Here is a 27,329-nt window from a genome sequence, read left to right on the forward strand (position 1 = left end):
CGCTCTCGCAGTCGCACCCACCCCAGTTTCCCAGAGTCCTTTTATAGTTTTTGTGGGTTGCCCTCTGGATTTATGCTTATAATGTGGCATGTGGATGCGGAATGCCAGTGTATGCTTATCTGGGAGCCCAAGAGTACGAGTGCGGGGTGTGCGTCTGCTACAATAGATGCTCATATACGTATTACGTACGGATTCGTATTCGTATTCTTATTCGTATTCGTATTCGTTCACAGCTCGCATTTAACTATGCGACAGCAGTAGCAGCGCAGAACCACCGTTGTGCACTGAGAGAAAGAGCTGCAGAATCAATTACAAATGGCCAGCATTAATCAGCAAACTTCTTAACTAGATTTCGATTTTGATAAATGACTGCGATGAAAGCTGATAATTATATTCCGGATTGAAAGATTCCTATAAATGTAGTTGTATCATTAATGATTCGGACTCCAGTTTCTTTTTCCACAGTATCTTGAGGGTATTTCCCGTAAATGGAAAGCAAATCCATAACTTTTTCTCGCAGTGCGCCAGCGCACTACGGTTCGCTGCTCGATCTGGCCAACACTGCACTCGGTTCCTTCCCACTGGTTACGTGCAAGTTTATGATATGGCTCTTGGCTGAGAGTCTCGACTCGTTTCATCTCGCTTCTCGACTGCCTTGCGGTTGCACTGGCACATTGGCTTACTGCCATCCTGCAGTTGTGCCACACGCAGAGTTAACCAGAAAAGTTGCTGCAACTTGCGGCGGGAAAACCAGACTCACGGCTCACACTCGAAACCACAGAAACGCAGACTCCGAACTCCGAACTCCGAACTCCGAACGCCGTACTCCATACACGGGATTTTCTTGCATAACTCCGATTAGTCTTCTTTCGCTCGAGAGGTGTCTCTTGGAGTGGGGAATGGAATAGAATGGAGGGCAGGGAGCGTAAAAATCATTAAAAATGGTCAGGCATGTAATGGTTCCCCAGGGATTACCTTTCTATGCTTCTAAGCTGATTAGGTCGTCCCAACCTTTGGCATCCATTTGCGGGGCCAAACCCTTCTGATTTCGTAATTATTTTCATAATCGCCGGGAGCACGGCATGTGAGCTCCACTGGCCCACAATTAGACGTGAAGTTTTCCAGTCCCAGGTTTTGTTTTCCCGATCGCAAACCACCCGCATGGGTTTCAAATTCTGCACAGCTGTTGCGGCGTTTCATAATTCGCAGGAAAGCGGAAACACGGCGGAAGTGTACCTCAGTCACCCCAGAAAAGTGGAAAAGTAAACTTGCGTGTGTTCGGTGGGCTTTTTTGCAATGCAATGCCTACAATTAGATTGGCAAGGACTCGTCTAAATTGCGCATAATTGAGTTGCCGGTTGTCGGCTGTTTCCTCGGTTTCCTTGCCATTTTCCCCGCCAAGAACTTGAACTGTGAGTCAGACCGAGTATATAAATCATGATTAGGTCTGCACTTTGTATTTTGATCAGAGCCACTAACAGATACAAATACCACATGATGATTCGGACTTCGTTCGATGGTCTGTGAGCTTTAAGTTTGAATTATATCCATTCCTAATTGGCTGTACAATTATGTATGCTTCGGCTGCTGCCTGATAAATTTGTATTTATTAGACTCATACATCAAGTTGGCATCTTTGTGGCTCTCCGTCCATATCCCATACCCATATCCCCCTCGTTATCCCCCAGCCAGAGCTCTTATCCTGGCGTCCCCATCATTATGTCGGTACACAGTAGGTGTGTGTGTGTGTGTGTGTGTGTGTGTGTGTGAGTGTGTGTGTGGAGGATGCTGCAGTACTATGTGCTCCCAAACCCATCTCTGTTGGCATTCGAGGTTGACGTTGGTTGTCGTTGGTTCTTTTTGCTCTTTTGCTCCTCGGGTCGGAAGATGTGCGCCGTTGATAAAGTCTCTTAGTAATGAGTGGATATGTTTCGTATTAATTACAGTTGTGTTTTCCCCCCACTCCGAAAGCCCCATCCATCCTTCCAGTATTTCCTGCCTTGTTAGCGAGAGGAGTTCACTGATTGTGAGTCGCTTGCTAATCTGACGACGTGGGTTGGGTTGCCTACACCCACTTTCGCCGTTTGGAAAAATCCTCCTGTGTGGGTTGACTCTTAATTTCCCTCCTCACACACACATACAAACACTAACACACACACATATACACACAGCCGTATACATTTCAGCCTTTCGCATTTAAGCAACTTTGGGCCATTAAAGAGATGCCCCGAGTTGGCCCATAAAAACGGGTCTAAGCAATTGATTGATTTTGTTCTTGTTTATTTTTTTGTGCGGCCATTTTATGCCCGAAATGAATCTTTTTCCGGCCAACTCGATCTCGCAAAAAGTGCGATTTCTGGTCGTTAAAGAGAGCCAGCGATGTCCTGACAAATTTTACGAGCGGCACAAACTAATCCTTTTTTAATAATGCGAATGGCCGAGGGCCGAGGGCCACTCGAGTGCCACGTGCCTTAGTCCTCGGGCAGAAGTCCTGTTTCCACATCCACGACGTCATCTTTCATTGCCAGCTCATTTGAGCGGCAGATACGCAATTTCATTATGCCACAGCCAATTGCACACTCATTGTTTTATTTCTTATGTAAATTTCGAGTAAATACAAATACGGATCCCCATCCGCATCCGAATCCAAGTACAAATTGTTTTCCATTTCTTCGGGTAAACGAGCAGAACAAGCAGAACGAGACCGAAGCGGGCCAAGCCGCCATCGTCAACGTCTTGGGCAAATAATGTCTGGGCCAAAAATGAAAGCATAAGCAGCGAGTTGTATACGAGTATTGTGTAGAACAACTGAAAAAGGCCAACCAGACCAAAACCAACCACCAGCAGCAACCCCGAGCCAAAAAAATGGAGGGTAGAGCCCGAACAAGGACCGAGAATTGCACGAACATTTATATTTTGAAAATTGTGTATTTTAAATTTTTTGCACACTTGCTGTTTTGTTTAATTTTGCACACGTCGAGACGAGTGGGTGAGTTTTTATTTATTTATTTGTATTTTTTTTTATATATTTTTGGAGGGTGCTGGCGATGTGTGTGCGCTTGTGTGAGTCGTACATAATTTATGGCACGCAAGAGGGGGAAACCAGAAATTAGGAAAAATAAATGTGGTCGAAGTTGTTTTACCCTTATCTGTAGAGGAAAGGTTTCACTTAAAATTACCTTTTTTAATATATTCACTTCCGCCACGAAGGAGTGGAAAAATAGAAGTTAAAAGGGTCCCTAAGAGTAACATGCTTATCAAAATGCTTAATACGAATACTTAAGCGCTTGAAGAGCAAGCTAAAACAGGCAACTTTTTAAAAACATTAAACACTACTAAGAAAACCAATTAGGCAGCTTAATATATAAAAGTATCTCTTGGGAGTAACAATAGAAACCTCCTTATCCTTCGTAAATCTTGCTATATTCACAAGTCACCCAACTGCTCATCCCATTTAGGCTTTAGGGGATATTGATATGTCAACTGGATGACAGAATGACATACCCTTCGAAAGGGCATCAATATGATTGCCTTGTACTTGGGTTTGTAAAGCGAATGGAATGAGTTTTCCGTTTTATTTTTGCTGGGGTGCGGGGGTGTTTAGGCCCTAGACGAACGCCATTGTTGCCGGCTGGCAGTCTGGCAGTCTGGCCTAGTCCTGGATCCTCTGGCCACCCCTCACCTCTAATCCTCCGACTTTTCCGGCGAAAAATGTGTGTCAAAAGTGGGGAGCGATGAGATGTGCGTGGGTGCTTCGCCAGCGGGTGATTTGTGCGTTGTGGTTAGCAGTTACCAGTTAGCAGTTAGCAGTTAGCAGTTGGTCTCAATACAAAAGCAGTTGACAGTGCAGCCCAAAAGTTGTCAGCTGCCTCGAAACGGGCTAATTAAAGGGCCCAATCATAAATTACACTCGCTTAGCCCGGCCAAGGCAAAGCTGAACTGCGACCTTGGAGAGGCCCACGGGCTGCTGGCTGTCGTCTGCCCGCTTGTCTGATAAGTGATAAGACCAACTGGCGCCCAATGTCTTCCGCCCGCCGAATGCTTCCCAGTGCCCGGGCATAGGCGACAATGATAAGAACAATTTGTGCGGCTGTTGTTTTGTTCAACTATACTACTATGAGCTGGATGCTGTATGCTGTATGCTGGATGTGTATACAAAAGCAATTTTCGGTGGCTGACACATTGGCCATAAAAGGGATCAGGACTTGTGGACCGCCCGACCCGCCTGCTCGCATATGGCGGTAAATTGTTTTCCCTTATTTCTCAATATTTTCCAAGAGTTTTCCTCCACGTCGACTGCAATTGCAGGGCCGAACGCCTTTTGTTATGCTTGTAGTTTGTAGTTTGAGCATGGTGTTGATGTTTGCACAATGATAGGGGCGTGTCGAGGCATCGGCATTGGGTGCTAAAATTTCGATGCTGGCCGGCGGCCATGGGTTAATATGGGTTTGGGTTTGGATGGGGATGGGGATGGGGATGGGAGGACCGTTGACTGCCAGAGCTTCCTGCGGGGCTGATAAGGCGTGAATCAGAGGGGCTTGTTGAATCAGGCGAACCCTTTGTGTGTGTCATATGCTCCATATCAATGCGAAGGCCTCTTGCCAGCGAGCAACAATAACAGAGAATTCGTTTTGTTTTGTTTTGTTTCGCTTCGGTTCGCTTGGCCCTCGAAAAACCCATCCATATATGTTAATCATGCATTCAAACAGTTTTCAGCTCATATAACATCACGAAAGAATGCGTTCTCAGGGTGTGGATTGTGTGGATTGTTGTGCCTGTGGGCCTGGGAATCGAATGCACTTTTTGAAGAGCCATTCCAAACAGTGGCACCCCTTGATCCGATCCCAACCTCTGACAACTGGGGTCTTTGCCATCCCCCCAGCATGTTGTCTTCGGGCTATACTATACTACATATTTGTATATGTACGTATGTATATGTTTCACACTGTCTGATGTCTGATGTCTGATGATGGCAAGCCCAAAAATGAAATCAATTTACACACCCCACTGTGTCGTGTGGTGTCGTGTCCGCCTTTTGTGTAAGGAGATCTTAGCGCCTAAGTGCATCAATTGACGCGCTTTTCAGATGGAAAGTTCCCCCAATTGCATTAAACAAATTGAAAATGCTTCAAGCATTCTCTATTTAAAGGAGAAATTCTATTTCGTTGGCCGTGACACTTTGTAATTGAAATCTGCGGTCGCCAGAGCCGAATATAAATATAGAAAAATTAATAAGCCAAATAAAATATCGCCTAGTCGATGGATTGATCCCAGCGAAAGCAATTTATCAAGTGCCAAGTGGCAAGTAGCAAGTGGAATGTGGCAAGTGGGCAATGGGAAATGGGAGATGGGGGAGGGAAACTGAATTGAAAAGAAATTAAATATATGTAAGTATGTACAAGCAATGGGAGGTCTGAGTCTGAGTCAGAGTCAGAACGAGATAGGGCCCAAACAGGATGGAACTCGGAAGTCGAGGAGGCTGTAGGATAGGCCTCCAATGATAATGATTGATGGCTCTGCAGGCGAAAGGAATTTTGTTGTTCCGCTGCTGGCTGATAAAAAGAAGAATAACTTGACTTTTTATTTATACACATTTCAAAAGGAGATGAAAGCAAGAATGGGAATTTTTTTCAGCTCAGATAAGTTCATTTCTCGGCTGTCTTTATCTGCTCTGAATAAGGAAAACAGCAACAGAAACAGAAACAGAAACTCGAAATAAATATGAAATATTAGTGAGTATGAGGCTCTCGCATGTGGGAGTTGATAAATGTGTCGTTTCGAAGGAGTGGGTCTTAAAGATTTGCGCCACATTTGAGGGGTTTCCTTTTCGTTTCGAGAGGTTCAAGGTTAACTGTCGCTAAATGACTCAGCTAAGGACACATTCTATCTGATATCCTTGTACCGATATATGTACCGATATACTTATACATATATATGTATGTATGTGTACCCCTGATGGTTATTATGACAAATTGATTACATGTAATTCTGTGTCGCTCTGTCTGTCTGTCGGCTCCTTTGATTAGGTGCCAGCTGAGGGAGAAGACTCCGCAAGTTGCTTCCGAAAATTTGTCTTATTTCTGTTGATTTATATCTTGGCCAGCATAGTTTGTCCCCCCCCTCCATCGCACTGAAGGCAGTGCTTGTGTGTGTCTGTCGCCTTTATTTGATTTCGGCTAAGATGATTTCGCCTTAATGCATTGAATCGGGCCAAACAGGAAACCTTTGAAGCAGCTCCCCGGCTACCCAAAGATTCTTTCTCGTATTTTCTTGCTTGGGGCCAATTGGGGGAAGTGGAAGTTGCTGCGGAAGAGATGGCCAATATATATACAGTTATAAATTAAATTTTTCATTCTACTTACATTCGACTCCCTCCATTTCGGTATGTATGTTTTTATTTACGGTAAATTTCATTTCGATTTCTTTTCCAATTTCTTACGTTCTCGTTTTTTCTCGTTTTTTCGTTTTTTCGTTTTTTCGTTTTTTGGCTGAATCGGCTGTCTACACTCCTTGAGACGGCCAACGACTTCGCTGCCAACTGAATGGCCAATCAATAACATTGGCCAAGACATGCAGCCCCCCTCCCGAAGAAAACGAGATTTTCCTCCCCCGCTCCCCAGCTCCCCCGGAAACCCTCTTTTGCCCCCGATTTTCAAACACTCTAAACACCAATTGATGTTTATATGATAATGATTAATGACTACGTTACTTTTACACAGATTGCTTTCCGAATGGCTTCGGTGTTCCAAACACACGACTATGTTTGTGTGTGTCTGGTGTGTGTGTGTGTGTGTGTGTATATTGGAAAGCCTATTTATTTATAGGCCCAATACAAAAGGCCATTTTCCTCCGCCTGGCGCCTAGAGTTTCCCCGCTTTCCCTTCCCCGCTCGCAGCTTTTGACAGAGTTTTAGTTGCGTTTAGCTTAAGTTCCTTCCTCCCATTTTATTTGGACCATGCTGAGCGGCGCGTCTCATTACCAGACATTCATCAATTGTTCGCAATTTGTTTGCAAGTAACCGAGGCGCCTTGTCTCTGTCAGTTTCTTGTTTTTCATCTGGCCAATCCTTGGGCATTCGACTTGAAAAGGATGTGAAGGGTGTGAGCGCACTAGTGTAAGCAGAATAAATGGGCAAATTCAATTTAGTTCCTAAAGCATGGAAGCAAACATTGCCATATTAACTAGAAATAGGTATCATAAACTTCAAAATTGTTAAGTTTTCCCTTGAGAGTATTACTAGGTCGAGTTCTGCGAGCGCAGACTTTTCCGCTGCCTTTTTTATATTCTCTCCGTTTGTCTGGTCAACTTGTAACTGTTACTAATGATGACAACTTATTCTGGCCTAAATGCTCGGCCAACACTTTTATTGGTTTTTGTAATTAATGATGCTGGCCGAAAAGTGCGGAAATGACTTTGTGGTTTGCTCCGAGGTGTTTGGACACACCTCCGCCCAGCTACTCCCCTCGAAGAGGAAAAGTTGGATTGGTGGATCGGTGGATTGGAGGATGGGAGCCAAGTTACCATTAATCAAATGCACTGATTAGAGAGTTGCAGCCCGGTGAAGAGAACGGGGTGAGTGAAAGGAGCAAAGAGCAGAGAGCAGAGAGCAGAGAGCAGAGGTCCTGCCTTCGACTTCCACGGGCTGTCGTCCGATTGTCACAGATGTCAGTTGACCGGCACAAATTACACTGGTGGCAATTAAATTAGGCAAGCAATTAGGCCAACCGGCGAATGTCGAACGGAATGCCGAAAAAAGGGTTGCACATCGGGAATATCGATGAGCTCAAATTAATCAAAGGCGAAAGTAATCATTGAGTCGACACGGCCAAATGGAATGCGCCCCCCGAAATGTCAGCCGAAAGGGGGCGTGGCACATTCTGGCCGCGTTAATTGCGCGCCGTGTTCTTCGTCTACCACTTTCCCACTTTCAGTTATCCGCGCTTTCTTTGTCCTTAGCTTCGTCTGTTGCGCCTCTTTACAATTTCATTTGTAATTTATCATTGTTTGCCCTCGCTCGGGGTTCCCTTCCACTTACCACTCGAAAAAGGGTTCACCCCATCAGATTCACTTTGCTTTAGCATTTAAATATTTTATTGAGTGCCTGAAATTGTTAATTGTTTTTTGATGGGTCGCGGGAGAGGGCGCGGTCTAAAAGGATCTCCCTCGAGCCAAATCGATTCTAATTAGGAATTGTGCGTGGCCATATCCATATCAGGGATAGCCCGATCCTCCTCCGTCCTCGTCCTGCTGCTGCTGACGGAGTTGGAAAACCCTTTTGCGAGTTGTCAATTGGGCTAATTTGGGCCTTCGCTTTATGCATGCCTGATGCGCTCCTTCGTGGCACCCACTCTTCTCCTTTCTCGTCTCGTCCTTTCTCGTCCACAAAACATCAAAGAGCAGCTGCTGCTGGCCGCCAGACAGGTGAGAATCAAAATGGAACTTAATCAAAGGACAACACGCAGGCAGCTAACTTTGCCACCGAAAGGTGCGCATCATTCGAAGAATTCGTAATGAAGCCACGATGACGTTTTAACTTTGGCTGACTGAAGGGTGAAGGGTGAAAGAAGTGAAACCCGAGTGGAGCAATATGTTTGGGGTTTTGCCGCGCTGACAGCTTTTAATAAAAGTTGCTCCCCTTTTTTTGGATTTTCATTTTCATTTTGATTTTCCAGACACAAGCGCCGCTACTTGAGGCCCGCACTTGTGTGTGTTTTGCTGCCTTTTGGGGCCTCGGGGGTTGGGGGGTTTGGTGGTTTGGGGGTTGGGGAGGCAACCCTTTTTACGGCTGCCTAGCCACCAAGTTTTGACCTTCTTCATGTGACATATTTTTAAGTAAGTTGTCAAATTATTTTCACTCTTCTGCACAGCAGGCCAAATGAAATTATGTTTTGCCCTTGCGGTTTTTCCGCATTCCTACGCTTTGTTTGCGCGGGAAATGGGAAAAGTCAAATGCTGATGAGGACAAAGGCTAAGAACGAATACCCGAAAACCTTTCTGTAATCGAATACCCAAAAAAAAAAAAAAAAAGGAGAAACGAGCAAAGAAGTGACGAAGCGAAACAGAAAGACAATCCACCCTCCGTGAAATTCGAGTCCTGTGAAGGAAAAGATCAAACTAAAACTGCAGTCACCAGTTACCATTTGATCGCACTGAATCGGCTTTTTATAGTTCTTTGTTTACACTTATCTCTGTGAATTGGGAAAATGGAAGAAAACAGCAACTAATTACGACCTCTTCCCTTGTCTCATTGCAGGTAATTCCCTCACACCATAATCTCCACCAGAATGATGCACAACTTGAGGAAAACGGCCAGGGTGAAGATTACCAGAACCAGGGTCCTGCTGGGCCTTTCGAATTCCTCATCTTGATTGCTACACTCCTGAGTATCCCACGACATTTTCCAGGGTTTTAGGGGCTTTCCAATGATTTTCGGCTTCGATTTCAGTTTCTGAGTTGTGCGTCAGAGAGATTTTCACCACTCAAAGTGTGAAATGCGTTGCCAAATACAAATGCCAAGCGGCGTCAGCAGTGAAAGCCGGCAAACAAAAGATCCATTTGAATGCACATTTGCGCCAGCTGCATTTTCAAACGCCCCAGGCCGACACTGAAAATTTTCACACATCCTCTCGACGAGCGGTGGACTCGTGGTCCAGACCACCAAATTATGGGCCCGCTGCCCAGTACGCAAATTATAACCTCCAAACAGCCGACAGAAGACCGAAGACAGAAGACAGCCAACAGGTAACAGCCAACAGCCAGTCGGCGGCATTGAATACCTGTAAGCTTCTGTTTGGTCATTGGCCGACATCGGAAAAGGGTGAACCAGCTACAAATCCGTGGCGGTTTCTGTTGGTTTTTCTCGCTCTGTGCGAGTGGCTCACCTGAGCCGATCTGAGCCACGTTGAGCTCGACTTGGCCCAAACCGCGTCAAGCCCCCTTCTGTTCGTTTCAGCCTCGTTGCTTGCTTAGTCTTTTTCGTGTTGATGTTAAGTGTTTTTCTTTCGGTTTTGTGTGTGGTGTGTTGTGTGTTGTGTGTCGTGTCGTGTTGCCTCAATTTGTGTTTGGCTAATGAAAATACCTCCGCGAAACAGACAAGCAACCAGCAAACGAATTACGATTTACGATATTCGGGCCAGGCATTTTCACTTGCCGCGACGACCGCCGAACATTCCTCAGCAAATGACTTCATTGTGCCGGACTCGCACTCGCAGTATAGTAGTTGCCTATATAGCGATAAATTCGCAAGACCGCAAGACAATGGGCGCCCAGAGCGGGGATCTCCGCCACTGAATCCCACTGCCTGTCTGTGGGTCTGTAGAGTCTGTTGCCGGGTCTATAACTGCCACGACTACTGCCACCTCCACCGACGCTGGTGCTGGAGATGATGATGGTGATGCGTTCGTAATGGAATTCAATGCATTTAATGTGCATTTTCGCATTTACATAATCGATGGAGGGCAGGCACAGTGGCTCAGCAGTATAAAAACATATAAGCTCGCACGCAAATTAAGCAGCTAGGGCAAGTAGTACAAGTATAGTAGTACGAGTATAGTAGTACGAGTATAGTAGTTCGAGTATAGTAGTACGAGTATAGTAGTACGAGTATAGTGGTCCGCAATCCAAAGTCCCTGACCATGCCAACTCAATTTGCCAGCCATCTTACTGCGAATTTGCATTCCGCCCGGCTCGTTCCCGTTGTTTATGCGCTTAGATTGTGTCTGTGTGTCTGTGTGTCTGTGTGTGTGCAGGTCTTGATTTAAGATACTTGCTTAATGCGTAATTTAGTGCATTTAGATAAGTTGCATAGTGAATTTTTGATGTGTGTGCTCTGTGGCTTCGCTCCACACATCAGCAGCCAACGCATCAGCAAAGGGAATTTAATGCATTGTCTTGCATTTCTGCATTTTGCATTCTCTGTCTGCCTGCTGCTGCTGGTGCTGGTGCTGATAATGCTTTTGTTTATTTAACGGCGCTAAGTGCATTGGTTGCATTTGCATAAATCGCTCGGTGGCTGGCGAGGTGGATTCATCGCCATCGCAAGCTGGAGGGAGCACAGAGTAGGAGGGTGCAGAAGCGGTGCAGGAGTGGGTTGAGTGCAAACCGACGCATTAAACAATTTGTGGCATTTAACAGTCGTTATAATATTGAAAAAAGAGCTCACAGTTAACCCATTGCGAGGACTGTTAGCTGAAGCTGCAAAGTTCTACTTGGCGCCCGAACAGGGACTTTAAAAAGTTCGGCATTTTTAAAGCATTAATTTCTTCTTTTTTTCACTATACTTATAATTATGGCTTTAAGCTGAAAGAACGCTAATCTTTGCTTATAAATTTCATGTTTTCCCTACTATTTTTATTTGTCTGCGTTTCTGCCATAGTTTTGGCCATTCATGGGTTAAATGGATGCTATCGATGGCCTGTTTCAGCAACAAGGGTATCAGTGTTTAATGCGTTTGCCGCGCTGCATGTGTGAGCGTTAATCACAAAAGCCAATATGCAGCTGAAAGCCGTTTGTTAATGCGTTATGCATTGCCACACTCTCTGCCCCACCAGCAACGTACATCCCTCCGCGTTCGTGGCTTTTTCCACCGCTGCTCACCCATTGTCATGGCATTAAATCCCGCAGAAAATTCCTTTCTGGCCGGCCAGGCTGTGATAAATTACACAACGGCACAGGCGATCGCCGGCGACTCGCATTTAATAAATAAAAATTCCATTATGGACACACTCAATGCCGGCCTCAAGCTCCATCAAACCACAAAGAAACGCTTGCTGTCCACGTTGTGTGTAATAAATGACGTTGCACCTCCCGGTGCTAATGCCGAGTTGCTGTCTTTTGGGGCTTCAAAACTCCGTTTCGCCAACGTTCCAGGGACAAGCTTGTCAATAGCCAAAACATTTTCACGTAAATACACGGGCAGCATTGGCGCCATTGACAAACGCCCACAAACTCCCGCTCGCAGCTTGGTGTTGCATCATCGAACTGCAGCGGGCATGCAACAATTGAGGCTGTGCAACCTCAAAAAAATCAAAAAAAAAATCCTGTTTTTGTTAGCCTTCTGTTGGTATTGCTGCCGTATTGCCGTGCTGCTGCCGCCGCAACATGCTGTAATTAACCCGTTTGTCATGCAAATAAATCAAAAGTAACATCCCTCATACCCGCCGGCAGCCCGGAAAATGCCAAATGGAAAATGGCAAATGGGAAATGGAAAATGGTGTTAAATGCGATTTCGACTGCATTTTGAGTGCATTTTACGTGTTCCGTGTTTTACGAGAGCAATGAGTCCGTCCGCTGCTGGCAGGCAAAAATCTCATTTGCAACCACTTGATGGCGGAATGTGAGATTTTCGCTTTTTGAAAGATTCCACGAACGATTTTCCGCGCTGCGGTTGGCAAGCAACCAACAATTCGCACACTCCCTAGAACCTAGAAGCCGAAAAAGAGGCATGAATTAATTGCAACAAAATGCGTTAAATGCCGGCTGCATTCATCAAGTGATGGCCTTTCATTTATTTATTTATTTCTCGGCGAAACGTGCTCTTCTCGATCCGTGCGCACAAAATCCGTCCGGCGATCGAGTGCAATTTAATGCCTCAATTTTCATCAACGATTTCGGCGGCTGCGAATGCTACGTGCGTTCCCCAAAATAGCCGTGTAAGTTGCCTGGTGTGTGTTTTTCTTATACTTTGTATTCGACTTGTTTTTGTTTTTGTTTTTGTTTTAGTTTCAGTTGCTGTTTTTGTTTTCGTTTTCGGTTGCTCGCTTGTTTTTGTATTGTTGATTGTTGTAGCTTCGTATTTTTGGCTTCCTTCGTGCTTTCTGGCCCAAAGACAAGTTCCGCCTGCGCCAATTTTGGCCTAAATGGCAATGAACTTGAACGCCGTCGCGTGGAAGTTTGTTGGCGCCCTGCGATTTGATTTCGGTTTTGGTTTTCGCTGTTTCTGTTGGCTGTTTTCTTTTCCTGTCGCTTTTATTTCTTCTTGTGTTTATCTTTGTCGTTTAGCGTTCAGTTTTGGTCACGCGATGCCGTCAGGCGTATCAATTAGCCCGAAAAATGTGTTATTAAAGCTGCGATTGAGTGACGTGGAAGGGCCAAGTGGCTTCTTTGTCTGTCTGCTAGATGGAGGAAAATGTATGTAAATTGCCACGAAATGGGTCACAACTGAAGGCCTATTTTCGAGGCAATCAAACCATAGAACATGTCCCACAATTTACAACGCACACAACATGGCAACATAACTAATGCCATGTAACTCAACGTTCTCACCTGATAAAAGTGACGAAGACATTTTCGTCGTGCTGACAGAAGAGGCAACAAAAACTTGGCGAAATGTTTGCAAAAGTAAAAATGGAAAAGAGTTTATGTATGGAGGTGGGCGGCAATGGAGTTGGGGGGGCGTGACAGCATGAAGTGTAGCGTAATAAAATGCACACAATTTACGCAATTTACGTAAAGCTAAAAAACATCACAGGCAAACAAGGACAATAACAGGCGATGACGAAGGGGGGGCATAAGTAATGGGGGGAGGGCTGCTCCTGGGGCGAGTGGAAGGACGAAGAGCAGAGGCACTTAGCGCAGCTCACACACACAGGCACACACACACGCTTGTACTGATGATGACGGCACTAAATACAGTTGCTGTTGTTGCTGCTGTTGCGTTCGCTCAATTCCTTTGCCGCAGCAGCTCCTTGCTGTTCAAACAGTTTTCCACGCGTTTTTCGCACTTTAACAGCCGCCATTTTGTTGGCACTCGTTGTTGTTGCACTTGCCGGCTTTACGCTGTCATTTTCATGGCTGTTGTTTCTGTTGTTGTTGTTGCTGATGCCGTTTTTGCCGCTTTTCCCGCTGAAATGTTTCTTTTCTCTATTTGCCAGCGCAAGTGTTGTTTTGTTTCATTTTCGGAGCCGTCTTTTTTATAGTCCTTTGGTGGTTCTTTTTTCTACATTTTCTTTTTAGCCAGCATGTTTCGAAATTCAATTTTCGTCAAGTTGGCAACAGGCACACGAAGACAGCCAGCTGACGTGGGTGGGCCAGGAGTGGCTGCTGCTGTTGCTGCCTCCTCCACTTGTGACAAGAGCAACATTTGTCTATGTCGAGCTGCGACGACATGCAATAACTTTAACTGATTTTTCACACACACACACACACATTGGCACACACACGAGTGAGGACGAGGCCTGCAGAGTATTTATAATTCTATTTATGTTTCAATATAGGGAGTCCTGCCAGAGCCTGGGAAACTGGCCGGCCACACACGACGTAGCACAGCCACTCGAAAAAGTTCACCCGTCAGGGGCTTAATGATAAAGTGAAAGTTTTTTCAGTTGCTACGCTTTCGGGCTCAGGGGCCTTGCTTTTCTTGCCATCTTGTTGCACATTGGCTTTGCATGCGACACAGTTGTGAAGGAGGCGCAGGACCAAAGGAGCAGGAAGGACGCAGGAAGAAGGGCTCGGCTTTTGGACGGCTGGGTGTTTGGTTGGCTCGTTGGCTGGTTGGCTCGTTGGCTCGTTGGCTGGCTGGTCTGGCATGAAATCAAGTTGACTTTTCATTAACAGCTCAACAATGCCTTGGGTTTTCGGTTTGCTTTGGCTTGGCTTGGCAAGCCAAGTTAAGTTGTTTTTACTGCCTGTCATAGCGGTACTTAAAAAGCACACCCTCGCACACATGCTCACATGCTAACATGCGGGCTCCGACAAAAGTTGTCCCGCATTAAGCCGCACATCCTCGGCATTTAGTTGCCCCATTCCCCCACTGCCACAACGGCAATTAATGCGATTTGTTCAGCGCTTGCCATGTTAACTACTTGAAAGAAAACACACTTTTCGTTGGCAAGAAAAGAACAAGCAGGCACTTTTTCAGATGTGGGCTAGGAGCCCTTCGCTTACCCAAGGGAAGAGTCCGGAACATTTATTATTATAATAATAAATTGCTGCAAATGATGATTGACATTGAATACGTGTGTGTGGCAGAGTGTTGCTGTTATTTTGTAATTTTGCGATGTTCATCAGCAATAAAAGTGACAGAAAATTGCGCATACGCAACGTTGCACGTTAACACAGCGGCGATTAAAAGGCGTTCAGCCCGCTTTTACGACCTCCAACACAACCGCCCCCAATGTCACGCGAGATGATCTGAGCTGCTCTGGTGCCCTGGTGCAAAAATCCCCATTTGACGTGACCGGGAAACAAAACGGGGGAACGGGAAGAACAGGACAAGTTGTAGGCCACTTGATTAAATGAATATTCTGGCGTTGTGGCTGCGTGACTTCCTCTGGCCGCCGAGTGCCAAGTGCCACCCATTACTTAATGCGGCTGAGCTGCGTCAATTTCTGGATGCATTTCAAATGAGGTAAGCTCTGCCCGAAGGCGGCACAGAAAATAAGAAACTCTCATAAATGTTTGAGAGACCCAGGACCTTTGGTCCTTCGGCCTTCCTTTCGGTCTTTCAATATTTAATGCCAGTCGCTGAAAGTATGCATTTATTTTGGCCCGCTTTCTTAGCTCGCTCGAAAGCACTTTCGCTTTTAATTAACTGAAGTTAAGCAAGCAAACTTGGCCGAAACTGGGCGTCCAATATTCAGACTCCCTTTATTCCAGCGAAAAGTAATTGCCTCAATCGATTTCGAAGTTGCAGCAGCGGCAGAATCTATGAAATAGTTAACATACTTTGTGTAGTAAAGCTTAACTAACGTTTGACCAGCTTATTTATGTTGTTGTCAAGCACTTTCGATTTTAATTAATTGATATTAGGCCAGCTGACTGTGTTTACCAAATACCGGGCGATAGTGCGGCAAAGTTTGCACTCGGTCGCATGATAAGATATTGTTTAGAAACTTTGGCTAGCGATAAGAACTTGGATTCAATTAAGGTAAGTTGGTCAATGCCTTGGCTGGTGGGGAAGCGGGGGATGAGGGCTTGTGGCGTGGAAACTGTGCCACATGGAAAATGGAGCGTGCGGAGTTGGCGTTACTTCCACTTCCACTTCCATATCCACTTCCATATCCACTTCCACTTCCAGAGGATTTAGTGGGTGGCCGGCGGGCGGACTTTTGCTCCGCTTTGTTGTCAGCGACGTCAAGTTGCCACTGCGCCGCCATCGTGACAGGTGCCATGTTGCACTGTGTGTTGTGTAGTCTAGTGTAGTGCCACGCCCCAAATATGTCGGAGAGCATTAGGCCGCGAGTACGCCACTTAAACGGACTCGCTCAGCTCGCGCAATTCTTTGCAGCTTCCCGGGGCTTTTCCTACCTCCTTTCTCCTACCTCCTACCTCCCACCACCCAATGGCCCTACACCAAGTTTTGCTTTTCCTTCGCTTTTCCCCCGATGCGTGTCAGTCGGTCCATGTGGCAGTTTGTCAGTTGCTCGGTCTGTTCACTCACTTGATTTCTATTGCACTTGACAATTTCGTTGGCTTGTTCCACGGCGGCGTTCTCCTTGTGCCGACATGATTTTGACACATAAATGACAAAGTGTTTAATATCTGCTGGAATTATGTCACTTGAGCAGTTGAGCAGCGACGCGGCGCACTACCACTTGTTCTCGGACCAAATTGATTACATTTTAATTTGCGTTGTAGTGAAAGCGCCCGGGAAATTAGGCGAAAAGTGCATGCTTCAGTTGTGTCGCCCATTACGTTAAATTCGCTGCTCTGAAGGTAAGGAAAACTCTGCACAGCACAGCACAGCACACAGCTCAGCAAGGGAAGTGAAGTGAACTTCCCACACACAGCACTCACAGAAGGGAGCCAGCCCAGTTATAACGTTTTCTTTCTGTTTATTTTCGGCCCCAGTTCCCAGTTCCCAGTTCCCCATCATCATCGTTGCTGTTTATGTGCCGTCATTATCGCCAGATTAACTGCCTCTCCGATGGCTTGTCTGTGTTTCTGTGAGTCTGTGTCGCTTTTTCTGCCTGCTTGTCGTTGCCCGATTTCGAGGTGCCCTGTTCCCCCCATTCCCCACTCCCCATCCTCCCTGCCATCCCAGCCATCCTTTTGGCAGGTCTCGCGTTGGCGTCGTGCATCCTGCACATCCTGCCCACGCGTGCCGCACATGCAACATCGCAACATTGCAACATCGCAACCTGGAAACATGGCAGCATGGCAGCATGGCAACAGGGCAACTGCAACGGCAACAATGCAGCTTCCCCTTTGTTGCCGACGTGTCGCCTGGCCAAATTATGCTGCAGTTAAAATTTAAAGTTGAGTGGCGCAAATGACATTTAATTGAATTAAAAATAGCAACAGCCACAGCGCCTATATGGAGCGATTGTTCGTGTTGCAATGCCAGGCGGCGAAAGGCTGTGGGGCTTGCAGGGGGGCATGGTGGCAGGGGGCAGGGGGGCAGGCATGCCCATATTGGGTGACACTGTCTCACTAAAAGCTCATCGGAATGCAGCAAATTGAGCAATTTAATGGCAAACGAACAATGAATTTAATCAGCTTTTGATGGCAGCAGTAGTAGGGTCGCCTGAAACATAAGACATTCGCACTCAAATCCTGAAATCCAGTCTAATTCCTAAGAACTATCCAATTTGAATAATAAAACGTCTTGGCATGAACTATTCAAGCATCGAGTGCATACTCAAATACTGTTATTTGCCTTTTTAATTGCACATTCACATTCGCCATCTCCCTTTCTGACTTCAATTAAAAATCGATAACAATTATTGTGCATGTACGAAATGTTTGCTTTCAAATATGGCCACAGCACATAGCTCAGCTCCATGCCACCGTGCAGTACAACTGCCTGCACTTGACACATCTGAATAGTAGAAACGTGGGTTTCCCCCCCTTCGAAAGGTCCCTTGTTGCGGGCGATAATGAATTTGACGTCAATCTTTATTTGGCGGCGGGTGTCATTTAAGATATCACCGATTTCGGAGCGGGGGAAGTGGAAGTGGGAGTACAGAGATACAGAAATATGTACAGAGTACAGGGTGTACTCCACGTTTGTGGGGGGTTCCTGCCCCTGTCAGCAGCGGAAATAGCTCAAATCGAAACACAAAAGGAGCTGCAGAAAACAACAACGCAGACAAAAGTGGAATTACTGATTGGCAGGAGCCAAATGCCGCCAATGGCAATGCCAATGGCAATGGCAATGAAATGTGAAAAGGCCGAAAGAGCAAAAGCTACGCAAACAACAATTCTCATACAAGTTTAATTTAATGATGCGCCGGGGTGCACGGCGTGGGGGGAGCACCCAAAAGGGGGGGGGGGAGGGTGTCAGTGCAGAGGTGTTGGAACATCTGTGTGGGCGTCGTTGTTGGGGTTTTATCCATGCCAACATGCAACAACATCAGCAGCAGCAGCAGCAGCAACATCAGCAACAGACAGACAGACGGCCGTTAGACATGTTGTATAAATAAATAATTGCGCATTGATGAGCAAAGCGAAGCGTCCGCAAATGGACAAAGCAGATACAGATACAGATACAGATATGCTGCCAGGGGAAACCAGGGGAAGGGGAACCAAACTCAGATGCAGATACAGATACACGGACACAGAGTGCCTGTTGAGCCAGAGACACGCACTTCCGCATTACTCAAATGAATCTGCCATTTCAGATGTCAATTTGTGTAAAACACAAGTCACCATCAGACTGTGTGAGCTCAAGGAGCTCTTTCTCTATCTATCCATCTATCTATCTATCTATCTATCTATCTATCTATCTATCTATCTATCTATCTATCTTTCTATCTAAATGTGTATCTGCGCTTGCATGGCAACATGCGGGGGCCATCAAGGTCACTTGATGGCAATTGCATCTTGTCGAGGGGGCGGCCGCAGGTCAACGATCTCAAATCGAAAGACTGCTCATTTTACGCCCTCAGAGGCCCGACTCAAAAGCAGCTTAATGATGCCCAATATGGTCGGCCTTCCTGCGCTCCATAAATATGGCCAAAAAGCATTCGCGACCGGGGCGGAACTGTGTTGACGTTTTGCCAATTTCGGCCCGCGCTTTGCCATGGATTCCCTCCCCCCCTCCCCTTCCCACGTTCTTGGCCATTTCGTACCCATGTCACTGGGGGTCCGGATAGTATGAGCTCCGCGTCCTCGTCCTCATCCGCTGCCCGTTTTGCATTCGACAGTTGCAAAGGTCTTGCCCGGTTTCCTGCTTTTCCAGCTTTGGCTGCTCTTGCTGCTTTTGCTGCTTTTGCTGCTTTTGCAGCACGTGTGGCAGAAAGTCGCCGGTTCAGTTTGACCATCATCCTCGTGCTCTGCCTTCTATCTTCTATCTTCTGCCAACGTAACAACCTAGCAACGTACCAACTCTATTTCTGGCTATCTGCCGTCTGTGTGCCCCTTTTTATGGCCGTAACTTGGCTGTCAGCTCTCGAGCTCTTTGCATCTATTTGCAACGGCACGGGACAGAGCCACTGATTTGCTTTGGGATTACGATTTTGTCTATCACCTAATGGGGTCGTTTCGCTTGGCACCATCGGCGGACCCTCAAACTTGGACAAAGAGTTCTCTGTCGTCTGCCAGTGTCTGCCGGTGTCTGCCGGTGTCTGCTTTGAGTACTATACTGGATGTTAAACTCAGGTCAACTGCATAGTTTCGCTTATGGAATGTGGATGTGGACTTAGGGTTTTCCAGTTGACCTGCTCTTTCTCTCTGCCGAGTTGCTTTGCCGGATTACTGTTGGCCAGCCCGGTTGATAATTAAACGGAAATTGATGCAGGAAATCGGGCAGAGATACCTCATTATGATGGACGGCCCTGTGGATTAAGTGCCGGTCGCATTCTCAGCTCCTCCTTCGGTAATCCATTTTATATTGCATGTCTCGGAAACCACATTATGCTCTATGTCGCATCTCATCGCATCTCACTCTGTGTCTCAGACTCACATCAATAAAGGCAACATTGTTTGCCTGTCACATGCTCTTCTCGTGGTTTCCTTTGCCGCGTACTTTTCTAACCGAAGGGTATATTAGCTTATCGTTGGAGTTACAAGCTCAGGATTAAGTTTGTGAGTGCTCTTTTGATCTAAAAGGATATTACCAAGAATATTTCTAAAGTGCACATTCACCAGTTATGTATTCCCACATACTTGCCACAATTAAGTACAAGAATCAAGGGCTCTGCCGATTGGGATTATGTTACTGCCTTTAAGTTCCTCTCAGATCCTTGCTGCCGTAGCCAAGGATATGCCCTATTCGCCATACTCGCATTACAAACGGAGCCCTCTTAATATCGTTTATCGTTTTTTTCTTTCAATTTTGCCCTCCACTTGCCGCACACAAACTCGCACGCATAAGCTCGAAATGACATTTTAACTGGTGCGTATAAACTTGAGCATTTTATGCATATTATCCTTTATTGTATGCGGCCAGGACCAGGCAGGCAGGCAAATCCGTAGCCCCGCCCGCGGCCTAATGCGCATTTCCCCGCCCACACTCTCTGCTCCTCGGATTCTGATAAGGATGGGGGTCTGCGAGACATCTGGGACAACGACACGCCCTGGCAGCGCTTTAACAAAGTCAAAAATCGTATTTATTATATTGCATTGACAACTCATGTGTCATGGATGTGTGTGTGGTGGTGGCAAAGGGATAAGGAGTGTATATACTTACTGGGGATACTGGGGATACTGGGGAGATCGAGCTCACTGTCTCAGCCGCAACCTCATCCTCATCGCAGTCCCCAGTCGAGTCCCCTGCCCACTTACTTGCCTGATTCAGGTTCTGTTTGCGTCTCTGGATAACTTTAAGTTTATGCCGGGTGTACGGAGGCTGGGTCTGATTCTTTTCTCTCCTCCTCCTCCTCCTCCTCCTCCTCCTCCTCCTCCTCCTCCTCCTCCTCTCCGACCGCCCCAAAGCAGTGTAGGTGGGATTCCCGCTTCGAGGAAAAACTTTGCCGCCAATGCCGGGGTTTATCACTCTTCGATGTTTGTTGCCGCTGCCGCTGCTGCCTCTACTGCCGCTGCTGTCGCTCATTTGTTATGCGACAGTGATAAATGTCATGCAAAAGTTTCGGCAGCTGTCAAAAGGCATGTTTTTGGTCTTTTTCATTTTCCTGGCTGGGCCTCCTCGTATCCTGGTTCCTCTTGGGCGCAGTCCTTTGTCTCTGGCTGCTCGCATTTTTCTTTTGAATCGCTTTTGCCTGTTGACAGAGCTACAAAAGGCGACCCATGCGAGGGTTGATTAAGCTCTTCCACATGTCGCACGAGTGGGTGCACTTGAAAAAATTCGCGAGAATGAGAATTTTAAGAGAAGATTTGTTTTCACTTAAAAACTTATTCGCGGAATGCGTTTCAGAAAACAAATAAGCTTCATGCCTGAAGAATTCGCGTTGCAGAGCAGATGAACGTTCGTAATTTCTTGGGGAATATTATTTTTTGTTGAGTGTCTTGGCAGATTAGGCCGCCTTGGATTAGAGCATAATCCTTTGAGTTTCCACATAAGTTATAGCAGCCAAGTGCGCGACAAACGCAATTTCGGAACTCGCCGGGAAATTAGCTTTTACCCCATCCAGCTGCAACTACCATTGCCACTGCCATCCTCTAATTTTACGCATATTAGTTTCGTGCGAGGAGCAGGAACGCAGGAGGAATCCAGTTCCTTTAGGGATTGCGAACAGTTCCTTTGAAAAATTAGCACCATTTGCATAGACGCCCCCTGTCGACCGGCATTTCCCCCGCCGTGGATGTTCAGTGATTTTGATGATGATTTTTCTTTCGGAATTTTCCTTTTTTCTCTTCTGCTCAGCATTTTCCTCGTGGCCACGCCATGCGTGTGCTTTTTTCGTTTTCTCAGGGCGAGGAGAACTTGATTTTCCTCAATTTATTGGAACTGCGTGCGTGTGTGTGTATGAGTGAATTATATGAATAAAAATTTATTCAGCCATAAAGGCGCGAAAATGTTTCACCCAACTCGAAGCATCTCCTTCTCCTTCCCTTATTCAAAAAAAAAAAAAATGGAAAAAAAAGAAAAAAACGAATACTTGTCTTTATGACTGCTCGCTCCATAACAGTTATTCCGGGCAACGCGATGTGATTTATTTGTGTTCTTTATGTTCCAATATTGTTGCTGATGTCTTCCACCCCGCGCCTGATTTATCCGAATTGATTATTTGCTTGTTCTCGCACTCGCACTCGCACTCGAGTCTCTTTTGGGCATAAAAATTCAATTTGCCAGAGTTTCGGTTTAAAGTGCTCTGAGTGGGGCCATATCGGGCAGATCGGCTCCAAACATTCCGAATCTCAATCGAGAAACTGTTGCAAAACTAGCCGAGGAACTTCAAATCAACTGGATGCTAATGCTGCTGTTGCTGCTTCTGCTGCCGCCACGTTTTCCCACTTGACCAGAATTATGTAGAGAGCCATTTAAAAGGGTTTTCGTATGGGGCTCTCGGGGTGGCCATAAACGTATTTCACAGAACTTTATTGTTATGCTGATGAGTCCACAGGCCAGAGAGATAGAGAGACAGAGAGAGAGTTGGCCCGAAACAAGTTTTAGCCAGAGTTCTTGGCCAGCTTAATTCGAAAGCCAAGACGCCGGCAGATGTTGCTCCTTTCCTCGCCTTTCCCTGGTTACTTTCTTAATTAATTCGGTGTTGGCTGGGGTCTTTGTCTCCTGCTGAGCATCACTTCAATTAAGCCACTTCACTCTGCTCTTCTGCTCTTCGGGCCTTTCTAGCCAGTTTCATTCCCAGCCATCCCCCTTCTGAATCCTGCATCTTCCTGGCGAGGTGTTGCACGTTGCACGTGCGATGTGTGCCTCCTGCAACGTGCAACATGCAACATGCAGCCGGCAGAGTGCAGGGTGCCGTGTGTGTGGGTTGCCCTTTTCTGTGGCGGCCTCTACAAGTGTCAGTGGCTGATTATGATGAAGCATCTTGTCATAAATAAACACGACAGTCTCCCTTCCCTGGAGTTGATTAACCCCTTTTGTAATCCACCTCGGCATCTGGCTTCATCCTGGCTGCCTTTCATCCGATCCTCCACTCACAGTCACGGACTGAATCGCTGCTTCATGTGGCTTTCTCATGTGGCTGCCTGGGTCCTGGGAGTCGAGGGTTTTTGGCCCAGGCGGCTTCTTTTCAGCCAGCACTTGCGGTTTTTAATTATTTCAAGCCGGTTCGCTTGACATGGGGTCAACTGTACTTCGGTTGTCGTAGTTGCTGTCGCTTGGATTCATTTAATTAAGCTGTGCGCTGCTCTGCTGAGCTGTGCCTTCAATTTGTTTCTATTAAACAAAACAAAGCCAGCCTCGCTTTTGGGCAAACGCACTTTCCGTTTATGACTCTCGGTGTCAGTCGGTCAGTTGAACTGAATGCCGAGTGCCAAGTGCCGAGTGCTGAGTGCTGAATTTCCAGAACTCAAACTGGCCCATTCATTATCTCATTTCCGCCTGAATAAGCAAAAACTTTGTACTACAGATACTAAATATAAACACACTCGACGCACACACACACACAGACTAAACGCACCATCGAACCCACACACACGCACGTAGTGTACACACAGAGACAGTTGAAAATTTAATAATAATGAAAATTGCAAGCGACAGTGAGAAATTCAATTAGCTTGAGCTCCGCCAAACACTTGCCGGCGCGAAAGAGAGGGAGTGAGTGTATGTCATGGCATAATTTAATTTGTACGCTTGCTCATCCATTCAAGTCGGCAAGCATTCATTCAGCCATTCATTCAGCCATTCATTGCGCTCATTGTATCAAACCAAACGTATAAAAATACGCCACCCAAACGAATCGGAAAACAAGTTGGTATCGTATGGGTATTGCCTATATGTATGTATGTACGAGTATGTGAAGAGATATGTTTGGGTATATAGATGGCAACAGGATACTTTGTTTTCAATGAAGTGAGTTCCCAGAATAACATGAATAATTCACTCCCACCGCCCAGCAGGCTGGTGTGTTTGATCAGAACAAATCGACTTGCGCCAAAGGACATGAAGTGAATTAAAGACGCAAGGCAAGGCAACCCTTGTGTAAACGGTCGAAAAACCACTAAGCTTTTTCTTCCAACTGACCGAACGTCCAGAAGCCTGAGAAACCAATAGCAATTTATTAATAATGCCAGGCGGTCTGGTTGCTGTTGCTGCTATTGTTGCTGTTGCTGCAGCCAGTCCGAGTAATTATACTCAAGTGGAATTAAAGAAATTGCCAGCAATTATTATTTGTCATTAGTGGGATGCGATGAAGCTGCACGATTTTCAATTTGACCAGGGACTCCGCCAAATGAATGGCCCTTCGGCGCGAGCATCAAAAAATGCACGAGAAACAATTAATTTGTAGAGGAATTAATGAAGGGACCGAATCCGCAGAGGGATAAACCAGAGCACGACTCCCCCCTTAGCCCCTCCATCCTCCATCCCCCCATCAGCAATCCCCATCCCGAAACCCAACATCGCGAGCAATGTTGATTGCAGTCGGCGATTATTAACATTGAGCAGTGGGCTTGGGCCTGCCAGTGCCCCATCAATATGCAAGACCCACTGCGTGCCATGTGCAACAGCAACAGAAACAGCAACAGCAACAGCAGCAGCAGCAACAACAATGGCAACAACTGCAACAGCGGCAGCAACCACTACAAATTGACACTTGAGTGAAGACGACGATGGACCGATGGCAATGGCGATGGGAATGGCGAGCCAAGGAGACGGCGTCAAATCGATTTGCGAAACAACAAAACATGGCGCGATAAGCGCGGCAATGAGACAAGAACGTAACTTGATGATGATGCCAGGCGGCGACATCCAGCAGCAGCAGCAACAGCAGCAGCAGCAACAGCAGCAACACAATGGCAACCGCAATGTTGCTGCTGTAGATGTTGCAAGCAAAAGCAGCAGCAACAACAGCAGATGCCGGCACTGGCAAGCGATTTGTGTTTGCCTTTGATAATACTGCCCCTTGATGATGTTGTTGCAACTGTTGTTGTTGTTGCTTTTGCTGCTGCTGCTGCTGCTGCTGCTGCTGTTGCTGCCACTGCCGTCGCGGCAACTGTACTGTGAAATGCGCTTACGCAATGAACAGAGACAGCAGTCGCCTTTCTCTGTCGCCTGGCTCGCAGGGAAAATACTTTGTGCAAATCGAATTACCAAGTTATAACATCCACTTGGCCAGAAGGGTAGAACAAAAGCTCGGCAAAAGCAACAAAAGCAACAAAAGCAACAAAAGTGGCTGGGAGATGCAATGGCTATCCGATTGCCAACCCCTCGCCGGCTCTTAACCCGCCTGTCAACAGTTGGGTTTCTGCTGCTTTTTATGGCTGCTCCAGTTAACCGGAGTCCACCGAGTTGCCTCGCTTGCCAGTGCTATTAAATTTCGCAGGGGCTGCGAAGTGGGTATGTCGAATCCCCACCGATATGCTCGTTATGCGTTACAGGATTTGACAGTTGCTTAATTTTTCTATTCCACTGCACTCTCTCGCATGTTTCCGCATTTGCGATTGGCCCTCGGGGGCGGCGAATTGCTTCCTCCTTGGACCCATCATTACGAGCATCCTCATCCTCATCCTCGTCCTCATCCGCTTGGCTCTTGGCTCTTGGCCACGTGTTGACTGTCTATTTGGAGCCGAAATGAAAACTCTGTCTCCCATTCAGCTACATCTACAGCTAAAGCTACAGATACAGATACAGATTCAGATACAGATTCAGATACATGGCTGGTGTGGCCTGCAGCTGGCTTTCTCGATTGCCTTTCGTTTGAGCGCTTGGCCGGGCTATTTGCTTAGAAAGTGCTGCAGCTCCTTTGGCCGCAAAACTGCAAACTGAAAACTGAAAACTGCAAACTGCAAACTGCAAATTGCATTTGCCGCGCACATTTAGCTGTCAATGCCAGGAGCTTGAGTGAAGCTATTAGTTGTTCCAGTGCTGCTGCGCTTTGCCTTTTCCCTTTTCCCTTTTCCGTTTTCCATTTGCCATTTTCAGTCCTCCAGTGCCCTTTTTTAGCCCACCGCCCAGAGGGTCCCATCGATAAGGTCCATGGACCATAGACTATCGACTATAGACTACAGTCATCTGCTGCGGGGCGGCTGCAATTTGTTTGAACTGCACTCGCACTTCCACTCGCACTCGCAGTTCTTCGGGTGTTGTTTGCCCTGCTGCATCAGCATCATTATCAGCCCAAGATGCCGGCTACGCCGCAGATACCAGCAATGCAGTTCATCAATATGTCGCACCGCCCACCGCCCACTGCCACACAATCCGCACCACCCACCGCCCACTGTCTTCAGCCCCAAGCCACCGCGTGGCTCTCTTGAGTACATAATCAACAGCTATGCGAGCTGAGCGCTGAGAGCTAAGTGTTTGCTCTGTTAGAGCTAGATGCACTGCCAGAAATCAGGGTAAGGTTCGTTTACAAAGCACAAGATGTACAATAACAGTCACATTGTGATTTTGATGTCAATATTTTAGGAAGACTGAAGCAACTTAATAGATTTGAGACAATCAACTGCTGTTTTAAAGGCAAAATAAATATCTGGACTTTGGCTTAATAATCGCACCTTCTTGCAGTGCCTTTTGGCCTTCAAAGCGGCGGTTCTCTCCTGCCACGCAACTTGCCAATGCAACTTGACTCAGCTCGGTTCAATTTGGTTCAGTCGGGTTTGGTTTTCAATACGTTTCATTTCGAATTAAGTTATTTCCGAGTTGAATGCAATTTGCTGTCCCTTCTCACTTGGCACTTCGCCCAGCACTTAAGGCCAGGCCAGAACCGAGCCAGTCCTGGCCAGGAACGACAACGGCAAGGGGATGTGGTGGTGGATCAGCCCGAAAGGTTGCTGCGTCATCATCGGCATCATGCTGCGTGGCATCCGCAGTCACGACCCGAACTTAATCATCAATGCAGGTTGGTTAGCTAAAAACTCCGAGCAGAGTGAGTGTCGAGTGCGCTGCACTTTTGGCCATCGCCATCGCCATCCCAGCCACATTCCATTTGCATTTGACAAGCGGGAAACTCCTCCCCAGATGTGGGGAAGATGTAGGGAATAGACAAAAAACTGCAGATCCAACCCTCGCCACTTTAAATAATGATTTGTTCCGGCAACTTCTAGCCAGCGTTCTCATCCCAGTTTCATTTCTTGCTCTCGTTACAGGTAATTAGAGATGCCAGTCAGCCAGGGAGTTAGACATTTGCAGCTTTGGCACGCTCCGCTGGCACTTATTCCGGCAGTGGGCGTGGCCCTAATTAACAAATTGTCTGCCATTAATTAGTAAGTAATAAAAAAGGCAGCGAGTCAGTCGAACGCGGAACGCGGAATGCGGAATGCAGCTGCAAAATGTGCTAATTTGGCAGTCAACTCCGAGCGGGAAGACCAAGCGCGTGTGAAAAGCCAATGGAAATAAATGCCAGCCACTCAAATTTAGTTTC

At 46.6% G+C, this 27,329-nt stretch overlaps 2 protein-coding genes across 3 annotated transcripts in view; one reads left to right on the forward strand and one right to left on the reverse strand.

The window, feature by feature from the left end:
* The window catches only part of LOC120445909 (Krueppel-like factor luna), a 115,534-nt gene that overhangs the window by 13,830 nt on the left and 74,375 nt on the right, over nt 1-27,329 (forward strand). The gene's annotated exons all lie outside the window — the stretch shown is intronic.
* Nucleotides 9,140-9,771, reverse strand: LOC120445910. Its single transcript, XM_039626568.2, has one exon. The coding sequence runs from the start codon at nt 9,395-9,397 to the stop codon at nt 9,263-9,265; it is 135 nt and encodes a 44-aa protein (XP_039482502.2). The 5' UTR covers nt 9,398-9,771; the 3' UTR covers nt 9,140-9,262.

Source organism: Drosophila santomea, chromosome 2R, assembly GCF_016746245.2.
Source record: "Drosophila santomea strain STO CAGO 1482 chromosome 2R, Prin_Dsan_1.1, whole genome shotgun sequence".
Lineage (NCBI taxonomy): Eukaryota > Metazoa > Arthropoda > Insecta > Diptera > Drosophilidae > Drosophila > Drosophila santomea.

Excerpts from the sequence above, each read along its gene's own strand:
- LOC120445910 (XM_039626568.2), bottom strand. The coding sequence starts at position 9,397 with ATGTCGTGGGATACTCAGGAGTGTAGCAATCAAGATGAGGAATTCGAA.